The following is a 13740-nucleotide window of genomic DNA, read 5'->3' as shown; positions in this document are numbered from 1 at the left end:
TCATGCATGACCTTAAGTTTAGCGACATAAAAATACAAATTCAGTAAATAATACGGAACATTTTGGATGTATTTCTCTGGCACTTTCAACGTCATGCTCTTAGACTGGTAGGATTCTGTGAGTGAAGACAGTTAGATTGTGCAGTATAATGAATGATAAACTAGGAATTACTGGTTCTTTGGATTATTAGTGTTCGTCTGCTGCTCAAGAAAATGTGACTTTTTCGGCCAAGAAGTTCTAACCTGACCACACAGCCAAAAAGCCTACTAAAACACTGGTATATTATAAAAAAATTTTAGAAACAAAATGCTCTTTAATCTAGACACTTATTTTGTGGAATATTACTTGATTAAAACCTATGATTAAATAACACTTTATATTCCATTGCTGTTTAAGGCTCTTAGGCAACTTTGCTGTTACGCGCATGCTGCGCTTCCATTAATCTTGTTTTGTAGTTGGGAAATATTTGGATTATTTTAGTGATGACACTGACGCATTAATATGGAATTTTAGCATTATTAAATGTTTACTAGTGCTTGTGATGTTGCTTGCTAATTAATTTTTAAATGCTTTCTTTTTATAAAATTTTAAGCCCAGTCCTTAATAGTTACATTTGGCATAAATAAGTGCAATCGATGTACTATAAGAGCAAAATTTTTCTTTGCTAATTATGTGGTTTTGCTGCTTTATTTATTAATATTTAGACGATATTTATTTCAATAAGTGTTTTCAAAAACAATAGATTGGACAGCATTAATTAGAAGGTTTTTGGAATAGCTTAATTGGGAAATATCTGGAGCATAAAGTTCTTTGACTATTTACCTAAAGTAAGCAAAAGTATAAATACTATTTAAGCAATATTTTCAAGGCAAGAATATAGAAAAAGGTAATTTGTGCATTTAGAAACAATCACTATTTTGCTGTTTTGGTGCTACCGTTGCTGCTCTTGAGGCCTTTCTTGCAATCATTCAAAATATCACTCACCCGTTTAACTCGAACCACGCAAATATTTTGCGTCAAAGTAGCTGTTCAATAGTTTTGACGCAGAGATAAATTTATACCTGAGCGTCTCGTTCTGCTGTCTAAGATTGTGTGGTCGGTATTATTATTGTGGGACAAGGCTCGTATATCTCTTCTTCTCTGGCCCTCATACTCTCAGAACACCCAGGTTGATTGGATTTCTTCATGTTTATCGAGTAAAGTTAGGGGGATAGGGTACAAGTTCGGGGAGGCGTGGATACGGAATCTTTCTCCGGGTTGCAGGACGTTGACTCCTTAGTCACGAGGCTCGTTTTGCATCCCCTTCCTCTCCAAAAGGAACATTAATGGAGTATAAGGGTTACATTACCGTAGCAATAAAATTATTTGGTGACTACTTTAAAAAAATCAAATTGATCTAATTTGAAATGAATGTTGTGTGTTCCGCAGAATATCTAAGTACGTTTATTTATTTATTCTGTCCTTTGTTTTTTAAAGTAAATATTTGAGCTCCTGTGCACTTGCTATGAATATTATTTCTAACTTTTACAATAATAGAGGTAGGATTCCGTAAAGTTTCAGAGTAATGGAGGGAAATAATAACAGCAACAAAGCCTTTAACGCAAACAATGTGCGCTCACTAAAAATAAAACATTTGTGCATTCGTGGTGACCGCCAAGATTGCTAAAGCCCTGAGTTCCAAATACTGGCATTTGGACTAATGGAAAAGGAATAAATTTTTAAGGATTCCCAGGCATCCCTAAAAGATACGTCCCTTGAAGTCAGAGGGGAACCTGTACATCTCCACTTTTGTTTTCATCCAACTTTCATTTATCATGCATTGATTCAATTTTGCATTAAGTCAAATGACTGCCAACTATCCAGGCTAATATACTGATTAGTCAGTGATCTCTTAAAGTGAGATCAGAAAGAGCGAAAAGTAAATTTCAGTCTCCCTTTAACTCATTAAAAATGCAGTCTGGGTTCACCTCACACTCATTAGACAGACTAGAGCTAGAAAGTCACCGTATAAGGTCAGTCCTCGGAACATGTATTTTTTATCAGCGTCTCTTTCACCTTTCGAAATCCGCCTTAATTTGGTAAATAACAAAACCTGATATCTGATACCTATTATAGGTTCTTTAAAAACCTTACGTTTAGCATTTGTTGCATCAATATCTTGCGCAGATATTCAACAGATTAATTTATTTGATTTTTCCGCACCTTGAGTAGTCATGTAGTGGAGGAAAGTACACAACTTACAGTCAGAGCAAGTCTGAGGTTTTCATAGAATAAATAGGCTTGGTACACATTGCTTCCTCCAGTTTTAATGCATCATGCAGTGGAAGCTGGAGATCAAGCTCGTAATGTACAGTTATTTGCTGATATAATCACTGTATTGCTTACAAAGTATCAAGTTTTTTCTCGGAAATAAAAAACCGGGTTAATTTTGCGTTGGAAATGAATAAGTTAGATGATCAACCAGGTATGTGTATTTGGCGTGAAACTCAATGAATTTACCTGTTTTTATGCAGAACAAGTTATGAGGTGCCGGATTATGATCGAGGCATTTTAAGCTGATTGCAAAAATTAGATTTTGGATGCATATACTGCAGCATAGCACATGCCAGATTAAAAAATTTTAAGGTATCTGTAACAAAGTCGGTTGACTTGCAATCATATCAGTAGCAAAAATAGAAATCAGAAAAAAGGTTAGAAGTATTCATAAACTCAGTACACTGTTTCGTCTACAAATTACAGGCCACAACATATTAACACTTCTGATTTGTTAAAAGTAGATTTAATGTTTCGTCAAACATTGCCGAATCGACATTGGTGGAAAGTGATTATACGACCTTTGCAATGCTTTTGTGAAAATGGTTTCCCCTCTTGATTAAGCAACACATCTGCGCAAATAATAGCCAGGTTCGTCTTGAAATTTTAAAAGAAACTTACAAGTTGACTGCATGAGAGATAATAAGTGTACCAATCTTCTTTGCATTTAGTCAGTTTGATTAAATTGTCTGATGCAGCAAACAAGATTTTTATTCAACTTTTAATCGAGGGCTGCAAAAAGAAGGGGGAAAAACTGCAGATTACCATTTTGGATTTCTAGTGTCTTTGTTGAAGTGTAATATTAAACTTTCCATCAATGTACTGGTATGTCTGTCTTTGCAACAATACATCACCCTTTCTCCGGGTGCCTAAGAAAGCTCATTTAAAGAATTTTCTTGGGTCACTTATGAATGTTCTTTGCCACCAAAATGAGGGAAGACGAGACGCCTCGAATTATTAACATAAAGGTAGGTGACTGAGAAATTAAAATCGAATACACAACGAACCTAATACCAATGAGGTACAGATGGCTACTTTTGCTGCTGTTGCACTTCCTCCACCTCAGCCCGCAACTCAGGCTGACCTGCGACCTGCAGGGGCAAATGCATTCCATTCGAATGTGGACAACTAAAGCATGGCTATACCGTGGAGTACGATGTATTCAATGAGCCCTTTTAGTACTTTGAGTGATGAATGGAACCTGGATGATTCTTCTTTTCCGGCCAGTCCATGCAACGATTGTGATCAACACCTTAAAGATCGCCACTTATTTTTGTAGCCAGTGCAATAACCACCGTGTTTTCTGATATGGTCTTTGACATCGAAGTTGACGAAGCCGCCCCTACCACTATCACATCATTCTCTTCCTCGTCCACTGTGAATAAGACCGAGATAATGATGAAAGCCGCTTACTGGATCTTAAGTAACTTCACACTCTCTGGCTGCGATGGCATCTGCGCTCTCATTTTCTCCGTAGTTTATAGACATCTCAATGCTGAAAATGTAAGACACAATACAAACACAATACTGCCATCAGTATCATCGTCTTTGTGAGTAAAATGTACATTAACTCTCGTGGTGGCGGTGGTAGCTGAAGACCAATACACCATTTGTAGCACCCTCACGATTATCATGAAGCGCATGAACACCACCATTGTGATCATCCTGGACGGCACTACGCGTGCCACGATGCACGTCAATGCACTGTGGTGTGAACCAAATTAACTACCTCTAAGAGTATAGGCCCCTCGCGCACACGCATCTACATGTCACTTCTTCATTCAGCATTTAGCGCTGCCCACCCATATTGCCTTACCACTTCTTTCCATGAGCTAAAGTTCACATGTGCTAACTATCCAATTTTACCTGACTACAACACTTACTGTAAACATTTTGACCGAATGGTGGTAATAAAAGGTATTTGTCGATAAATAGTCTCAAAAGATTAAGAGGTAGACTCAATACTCTGTAAAAGTCGAAACTTTGAGGATTACCCAAGGCTGGTTAATCCTAAGCTGCATAGAGCCATATCTTCCGCTAAAAGGAACAGTAAGCAAAATCCATTTAGGTTCTCGATATACTCTGCCTACCTCTCCACCTACCTACCAGTATAATTACAGATATATTTACCTATCTTTTTGTCTTCTTTGCCTTTTTGTCTTAACAACATACGTTGGTGTAATTTTAGCTCATGAACAAAGCAAAGGCAGTTGTAGACATAAACCACTGTCAAGAGGAAGAGCAACTCAATTGAGCGGAGCAACCTAAGAAGAAAAAAGCCAAAGGATAATAAGAAAAAGATGTAAATAGAGAGCACTAATCAGGTTTAGCTTCACCTGATTGGATGGGACTAAATTGGTCTAGGCCAGACTATTTGCACTAAAAGCTGCAGTTCGGTACAGTGCATGATAACTTAGTTAAAACACAACCTATTGACTGGTCGTTCAAAATATACTGGTCCGCATGGAATGTAGCAAGGGAGAAAGTCACTTTTATTCTCATCACTTTACCAAGAATGTCCTAGTCGATCGTGCAAACTAGCGTTTACTTCAGTGTATAGAAGTGTTTAGTGGCGGAAGGATTAATTTCACAGCTGTCGAGCACATTAGAGTTTTTCGAGTTGTCTACCATCAGTATAGTGAGCATAGTGAACGTCGCTGCTGATCTTCTAACCTCAAGCAAAGTATAGCTGTCGAAAGCTTTAGACTCCAGTAGCACCAGAAGCAGCATGAGCGGCAGTTGGCGCGGACAATTTACTGCTATCTAATAGCTTCGCACACCGTATTTCCTCTACAAATCGGTCATGCATTTTATTTATTCATGCATTCATTAATGCAATAGCCCATTCGTTCGTTTTTTCCATTTCCCATTTATTGATATGCCTATCACAGTATCCATCAGTTGAATTTGTTCAATCCGTACTCATAACCTTAAGCAAACTGCAAATACCATTAGATGAATGTAATTGTAATCTTTATAGTCAAAATAACACGTTCTTCACGCGCGTTTTCATATGTGTAAAATTACTATTCGAAGTGTGTCACTATGCCTTGAGTTTAACACGGCTTCAAATTGCTGAAAAATTGTTATTTATTTACTGGGAGTTAGCTAGTTAGTGCATTCACATGCATCGTACCGGAAATGTTGAACTTGATGGCAGCGACCTAGAGGGAAGGAAGAGCAATCGGGTCATTATAATTAAAGGATGAATGAAGGGCAGATACTGTTATTGAAAAGGCATTTACTTTACATAGATGAGCGTAGGGTGGTGGTAGGAGGCAGATGAGACGAAAGATTCGATCATTAAAAGAGATAGAAGAACTGAGAAGAGAGGGCAATGAAGAAGCGGAGCAAAGAGTGGAGCAGTAGATAGCGCAGGAAAAAAGAATACTTGATATACCACAGGCGGCAAGGTTAGTGGTGTAAGTGGCGTTCTAGTTGCCTTCAGAACAATTTCGCCCATCCCCTCACAGTTGCATTTGCAGTTAACATAGAGCGCATCACATTGCGATCCATCATATCACATTACATCACATTGAGGTATCTACCGGTCCTCCGCCAGCGCAGTTGCTCACTTTCTAAACCACCTAAATGTAATGTGTAACAACGTACAAACGTCAAACGATGTACATGCTCGTGCATCACACAATACATTGTACACCACAATGCAATACATTCTGATTGGCGGTGGAGAATCTGCTACATTACCTTTTATCTAAGGGAGAATTCTTTGTTCCACTTCAGCAGTAGTCATATTATGACATTTCATCTTATTCCCTAATTTAGTTTAACACCCTAAATTGCGTGGCAGTGGGAAGTAGACAATTTTTTGACTTACATTCAAAAACATCCCAGAATACACTTACTGTACTTTATCCATTTAATCTCTCATATTTGGGCTTTGAGCAGTCCCCTCACACAGCGCTGTGGTTTACGCATAAAACCTAATGCAGTTGAAATAGCCCAACAGTATAGCGATTCGCCTAGAGATCCAGTAGCAGGATATTCACACAGGTGTGCAATGCTCCGTTTTATGAATATAAGGCAATCAATCAGGATTCCACTTGGAAGACATTCTGCCCAAAATACATCCGCTCATTCTACTTAAGATTCTCTAAAGCAAATTCAAAATGTGGAATGATTCTAATTTTTATTGCAATGGGCTTAAATCGTTGTTATGCACACTCTGAGCACATATATGCAGTTCCTTGGGTGTAAGCCTAAAGGAGGACATTTAGTCACAGTGGACTACTTAAATATTAGAGGTAGATATGATTTTGGTTTGATGCTTACTTCAACACTCGCCTACCCGTGTGCTCCTCAAACGTGAGTCTCTTTCTGTCCTGTTATTCATAGACCGTTATATAAAGACTTGCTCAAAAAGCGCAGCAGATTTTAGTGCAACTTGTCGGTTTTTATCTGCTAAATTTGGTGGGGAAGAGAGAAAACTAGATTCCACCTAAGGCATTCTACTAATAAGTACTTTTGTCAGTGTGCGCATCCGTGTCATTCAACTTCCATCTTCACGAGCGCATTTCGCGGTAAAGTGTCAGTTTTAAAAGAAGAAGGACATTTTATAAGGTCACAAATGATGCAGTGGTTGCTATAAAAGGATTTCAGCGGTTTGTTCCCAAGCCTGTTGGACTTCACCATCTGTCGGTCATGCCCAATATGAGTGTAATTTGAGTGCGATACTAAATTGGAGGCTAGGGTACTTGTGTTTTATGATATTTGCACGCATTATAAATGAGTAATACCAATACACTCGTCAATAATTTTGTCACAGTCTACCGCAGGAACTAATGAGGTGGCAAACCTGATGGCTCAGAGATTTCAAACGTTATCTGGTGTATGCGTTTTTGAGTTCTGATAAAATCGGTTGTGCCATTTCAGACTGTAGACTGCAAATTCCTTACGAGTCTACTTTTGTCTTGTCTCACAAATACAAAGCAGTGCCTTTTGCAAACTGCTTAACTCTATTTATTATTAATCTTAGGATTTTGACACTTAATTTGTCTAGATAAGGTTTAAACCAAACTTTTGCGAACTTATATTTCAATGATTGTATAGGTGTTGGTGAGATGATTGGTTCCAAAGCAAAGGATATCGCAGAACAATACTTCAGCTACTGTCAGGAATTTCACTTAAGTCTCTCCACCATGTGGATGTGTTACATCACTACTAGGCACATGAAAAACAAGCCGGATTTATCTACATTGAATTTATTAACTGGTCAACGCATGAAGGATTTTGTGACCTCATGGTTATTTGTTGCTTAATTTCGTGTGCAGTCACGCTTTTGTTTAACCCATCTTAGCAGATCATGGTAAGGCTTTGCTAAAATGTTTTGTAAGCAAAGCTTATTGAGGAAAGTTTAAAGGTGCTATAATCATGATCTCAAATGTCACACATCTGCGTGACCCCTAAATTACTGCTACGTAATCTATTTACGTCTCATCACAGATGTTGCCACTTTTTCTCACCTAATGGGTTCTGTTTACGGAATCCGCCTCATGTCAGCTTTCAGGTCAACTTCACGTGACGCTGAGTCGCCCCTTATCACACAACTGTTCATTTGAAATTTTTACACTCAATGAGTGTTCCAGATATATTTTCGATATTGTCTACGATCTTCCGAGGGGTATATTTAGTAAAAAAATTTTCTGCCCTTTAAGCGATGCTTTAGCGTATGTGTCCATTGAGTATTCCAAATCACCATCGCATATGTTGGTCACACCCACCGAACCACTAAATTACGGACGGTTATGGGCACTTCCCGTTCGAATGGAAGCAGCAAAGTTGTTTTGTTCATTAAAGACCTAACATGCTCTTTGGTTCACATCTCCACACTTAACAAATGTATGCGATAATTTCCAGGTACGAAGAAGGAATATTTACTGGGACACTAAGAACAGAGACAGGTTTTGAGTTAAATATACGTTAGTAAAACCAAGACATTCATAATCGGTAGTTTGGTAAACCAACTTTCCCCATCGTTATTTATTACCAAATCGTTGAGCGACGTTTCACATTTAAGTCACTACAGGGTGCTACATATAGGGCCTTATTTGTATCTAAATGGGGCTATCGTTTGGCCAATTTATCTGAAGGCTAATTATCTGCGTTATATCACCTTGATACAAAGTTGTGAAAGATAATTACATGGACTTATTGGATCTGATGCCATGCTTATGGAACTAGCTGTATTTTTATGAAAATAAGCAAGGAATTCACCCCTTAAAGTTGTCACTAATTCCCATGATCTCAGGATGTCAGGACACAGTAGCCAATTAAATCACGTGTTACTACCATAGTGATAAAATAGAGCCTTGTAAGGTAAAGGCACAGCTGGCCATTAAGATTCTAATACAATATACAGATTTTTGTGCTAAATGTTTGTCACTGAACTTGAGACGCCCAGTCATCCCATTAGACCTCCAGTGCAATTATTGAGCATACAGACAGTTGATGTTGGGATTTGCAAGCGGTGGATGGTATAGCTGGTCAAAATAAAATTACGTATTTTTGAGTTCAAGAAGAGGTTGGCGTCAGGCATGAAACAGTGCAATAAAAGTTCGCTAATTGAGTTTGTAGTAGTGATTTTCCAGGCATTCCCTGACATCACATCGTCTGCAAAACGAACTGCATTGGAAATGGCTCATTTGTTGAAGAAGCATTTAGGACTTGACGATGTTTTAAAGAGATCATTTGTCGATTTCGTCAACTTTAGTCAATGGGCTTGTCCGTAATCAAAAGCTTTTTAAGTAGGTGTTTCGATTCAGCCAAGTAAGATGTCTTTTGTTTTATGAATCCTAAACTGAATCTTAGCTTGATGAGCTAAGCTTTTTAATCACCTTGCTGGTATAAGTTTCAGCAGATGCAACAATGTAAGAATAATCTCCTGATTCTTGTGTGCCAAAAGGCTTTGACCCACCAACGATAAAAGGGAGCCTTTTTGGACTACTTCAATTTACCTTCACTCTTCTGGATAAAATGCATTGCATTACACTTAATGCTTCTTTCAGCACCAACATGAGCGTCTTCTTTGCTCATCGAAAGTCAACCTCTCCATGCACACATAGGGAAGCGTCAATGAGTTGTGTCGACTATTCGGCCAGTGGTGGAAGTGTCCCGTAACAAATTGTGAATCACCATGGAAGCATGTGGAAGAGAAGAAATTCAGGCAAATTGTCACACCAATCTTCAACGTTTTTAAGCATCCATCACTGATTTAGGACTTGTCATTAACTTTGAACACTAATTGTTCTATTGCCATCGTAAAACGTCCTCATTTACTCATCAATGTCGTGGAACTGAGAAAGGGGCACAAAGTCTTCCTCAGAACATGAATGCATCCGATCTTATTGACAGGGATTATTCACGTTTATTTGGGTGGAATCAGAGTTTCGTCCACTTATTCAACTTTAATTAGATCATTTAATGAAAAAGCGTTGTCCACGGCCTGAACGACGCTCTACACCCAGTCCTCTCTACAGCCAATAGGAAATAATGAGGACAACTGCATTTAGGCACACTCTTGATAGATGCGTACCTTGAATTGGCTCCGTTGTAAGGGTATCATTTCAGTGCTACATAGCCGGATTCCATTCGGACATTAGAAATGAGGTGGAGGAGGTGAAGAGGCAGGAACATGGGAAGAGGTGGAGCGATGTAATTTATTCACTCAAATTCTCACCACTTCGCATAAAAACCTCAGCCAGTGCGCAGCGACTAAAGCGTCTGTGCAGTGAAATGCAGAAATAAAAACATTAACGATTACAAGTGGCAGCGTTTGTCAAGGAATTAGAGTAAAATTCCATAAAAATATCTGCATCGAACCAGTCAGCAGTTGATGCTGATAAAACACACCAATGCTGCATTATCAGCATAGAAATACGCACAAACTTGTATTTGATACCTTGCAACATGTATGTAGCAGCAACCTGTTTTAAAAAAAACAACCATATGACTATTAAAAATTGCAATCTGATCCGCCAAAATTCTAGCCGTACCTAGATCCCAGCTTAGGAATAGCATCTTGGCGTTGATTAAGAAGTGGTGTCGACTGCTCTAGGCTAGATATGTAGATCTTAGTGCCAAATCTTGCTTTTCCAAATACTTTCTTGGCCTTGGTTGAACATTAGAATGAGTGCAGAATGTGACTAGAGACCATGTACAAAGATTAATTTCAGCTATTACTACTTTACAAACACACTATTTCCGCGTGGCGTTGAAAGCTCCTCGTATGCAATTTCGTCCATTTCGTTTGCTTTCTACAAAAAAATACAGTGCACAAGCCATGGCTTATTAAAACGCTTGCGCATACTTCCAACTGAACTGGGTATAGATAATTCACAAAATCAACAAAGATTGCCTTGCTAAGATGTAGCGTCAGTCAAAACAGTAATCCATTACGACGTCTGATTCGTCTCACACATCTTACTCATGCCAAATCTTACAGATTAAAACAAAAGTAGTTTTTAATCTTAGGGTATGAGTGGGAGATTTCAGCTATTGCAAATGGCGTACATGTGCCGATATTCCATAAAAAAGCTATTCAAGCACTTAATTTTTAGGCGATATCTCAAGAGACAGCCCGAAAATTCACTTACCACAACTCCGTGGCATGTTTGTCCATGGAACAAAGCACGAAGCATCATAGGCTTATCCAATCAAATGCGTCATTCGTCCATTGGTCACTTTCGATCAATTGTCTGATGGAGGGGTGAATTGATTTATCCATCTGCCAATGAGCAATCAGAATATAATCAATGGACACACCACTAGATGGTATAAAGACTGAAGTCGTTTAGGTAGTTTCAACAGTTTGCAGTTCTGGATTTCGTTCACCAGACTGCTTGTCATCTTGTTTTCTTACTGAAGTCCATTATTTAATACGATATATCATGTATCCCAACCAAGCTCCTATCTCATCTGCATATCTCAACTCATTTGTTGCGCTAATTCAGGAGAATGAAAAATTTAGTAAGTGTATTTTGTTCATTATACCCGCATCTTGAACTGATACTATAATGTATTCCTGTTTACAGATTAGTGCCTAAGACTTTCTATAAGTATTTGTCTATTAAAGCATCTATTTTTTGACAATATTTAACAAGTTCTTCCGCTTTCCTGCACTTTCATCATTAAAATAAATGACAGCAAACACCAGGAAATTTTAGAAAAATTGCTGGCATGAAGGCTGCATTTGGGGATTCACAAATTTTGTCAATGTGGTTGGCACTACTGTGTAGCCGTTTTTAAAGGAAAGAATGTCGATGACTTGTTGTTTTAAGTTTTGTTAACATTCACAAGAGACTGAACAGGGGCTAAATGTGTTCCAATTTCCACTTGTCTATACTGACTCAGCGGTGTTTATCATCTGCTGAAGTGACTCTTTTGGACGACAACAACAACTTCTTGTCTATTTAATGGTGTGCTCCTCGATTAGCCAACTAAAGCAACTGTAAGAAGGTTGAGGGCAATATGGGTGCTAAGGGAGTGGACAACTCCTAGTCTGCAACTATTTGAACTGATTAAAAACCTTGGCAATAGCTAATTTGACTATATAAAAGGTTATGATCCACTACAATGAGTTTCTTTTGATATGTTAAAACTGTTTTTTAAATATTTTAACGATCCTCTTGCTTTAAAACAAAGACAGAGCCCTAGCAAATGCACAGAATGCAAGAGGTGTAGATCAGTCAACTCCTTCCAATGGAAATGGTCTAGCAACCGTAAGTACCCAAAATTACTACAATGCAGTATTGACAGTATGCTTGACTTGTGGTTGTTGACAGCAACGATTGTGTTGAATAGATACCCGACGGTTTGCTGCCATATGCGGCAGCCAGTGCACTTTCTGGAAGGAACTTGGAGGGAGCCGGATTGGCGCACCTATCTCATGGTCATGTGCCACCACCTTTTTCGAGTTCCGGTCCTGCCGTGGTCTCCCCTGGTGGTCCTAACATGCCACAATTCGCTGCCTATTACCAGCAAATTATAAACCCTGCGATGCCGACACATGTCATTATGAACCCTATTGTTGTCACTACCAGTGGAGCAAATAATATCCACAGTCTTAATATACCCCCGATTTACTCCGTAAGCGCATCCTCTAGCGAAATCGACTTATTAGCTTGGGCTGCTAATGTCACTAATGTATTATTAATGAGAGTATGGGCCACTATTGAGTCATTGATGGCTCAAGTGATGTGAGAACCACATATGGAGAGGGATGGGGACGAAAATATGAACATGTCTGTTTTACCACTTTAGAGCCCTACAATGATTGCTCAAGTGCAGACATTGCATCAGCATCCGTTCACCATCAACGCGACCCCGGCAATTGGTGCCTTTTGCGAGGTTTTAAAAAATCAGCCCTTACATGGGGTTATGCAAAACTCAATACCAGCCATTCTTTCTAGCGGTGCAGGTAGGTAGTAGTTTAGTGTTCGTGCCATTAAATTTTTTCCTGTTCTGGTCATCCGCTGACGTGCTCTGCCTTTAGTCGCTCAGGCATCTGCGCTCAGCTATCCGCAATACGGCTTAGGTGAGTTTACACCTTTACTTCTCTTTTCACAAGCCCCTTTTCAAGTAAGTTCCTGATAAATTAGGTCCTTTTTGCCTTCAGCTGCAGCGGGTATTCAAAACCCTGGTCAAATGTTGGCAAGAAACATGCCTAATCTACGTGATGCCTCAGCGAAAATGATAATCGGTCCAGAAGGCTCTAATCTATTCATATTTCATCTACCTCCAGAGTTTGTTGCTATTGACCTTGTGAGACTTTTCTCCCCCTTCGGAAGGGTCATAAGTGCAAAGATATATGTTGACTATGCTACAAATAAGAGCAAATGCTTTGGTATGTCCTGGTGTTGTTGACTTTCTGTCCTACCACTAACGACTTATTAAAATGGGCATTTTTTCTTAGGGTTTGTTAGCTACGACAATCCAATGAGTGCCCAACGAGCAATTGCTGTAATGGATGGCTACGCTGTGGGAAGGAAGCGACTGAGGGTGGAGTTGAAACGACCAAAAGGTGAAAAGGATTTTTAGCCAATCCTGTTAGAGTTGTTTAAGTTATTTGTTGTGATTATGCTTGCTGTGAATGTTAATTATTTAAGTAACTTTCCTTTTTCTTTTATTTAGCTGCAAATCAACAGTGATGCCAAAGTCACCCCATTCTTTCAAGCTTATTTTGCAGCTAAAAGTGTAGTTTCTATAATCTAGTAATAAAAATGATTTTACAATCATATGAGTTAGTGAACTGTTGCATCTAAAGGTTGTGTATTTGCGTGTTTGTGTGTGCCAATTCTTGCCCCCCTTTTACAATTTTGCTTGCCCTATCCTGCATGGCTGTTTTGTTACCAATATGTGTTGCGTAACACTACTGCCTGTCCCTTATAACTTGGCTGCTTTTTGTCTTAG

General features: G+C 38.9%; 2 protein-coding genes across 2 annotated transcripts; one reads left to right on the top strand and one right to left on the bottom strand. All coding sequences in view use genetic code 11, as the record gives it.

Annotated features, from left to right (window-relative positions):
• Positions 1 to 3023: 3023 nt before the first annotated feature.
• EGR_06200 (hypothetical protein) lies at positions 3024 to 5989 on the bottom strand (the record flags this gene model as incomplete). The annotated part of the gene is made up of 5 exons (XM_024495449.1): positions 3024 to 3045; positions 3079 to 3182; positions 4180 to 4279; positions 4416 to 4577; positions 5889 to 5989. The coding sequence occupies 5 exons, from the start codon at positions 5987 to 5989 to the stop codon at positions 3024 to 3026; spliced, it is 489 nt and encodes a 162-aa protein (XP_024350177.1).
• A 5230-nt stretch (positions 5990 to 11219) lies between these two features.
• EGR_06199 (CUG-BP- and ETR-3-like factor 2) lies at positions 11220 to 13368 on the top strand (the record flags this gene model as incomplete). The annotated part of the gene is made up of 7 exons (XM_024495448.1): positions 11220 to 11298; positions 11974 to 12050; positions 12133 to 12417; positions 12592 to 12748; positions 12824 to 12865; positions 12947 to 13174; positions 13244 to 13368. The coding sequence occupies 7 exons, from the start codon at positions 11220 to 11222 to the stop codon at positions 13366 to 13368; spliced, it is 993 nt and encodes a 330-aa protein (XP_024350176.1).
• Between the last annotated feature and the right edge of the window lie 372 nt (positions 13369 to 13740).

This window comes from Echinococcus granulosus (assembly GCF_000524195.1).
Source record: "Echinococcus granulosus chromosome Unknown EG_S00052, whole genome shotgun sequence".
Lineage (NCBI taxonomy): Eukaryota > Metazoa > Platyhelminthes > Cestoda > Cyclophyllidea > Taeniidae > Echinococcus > Echinococcus granulosus.
This window is presented reverse-complemented; position numbering and strand designations above follow the sequence as displayed.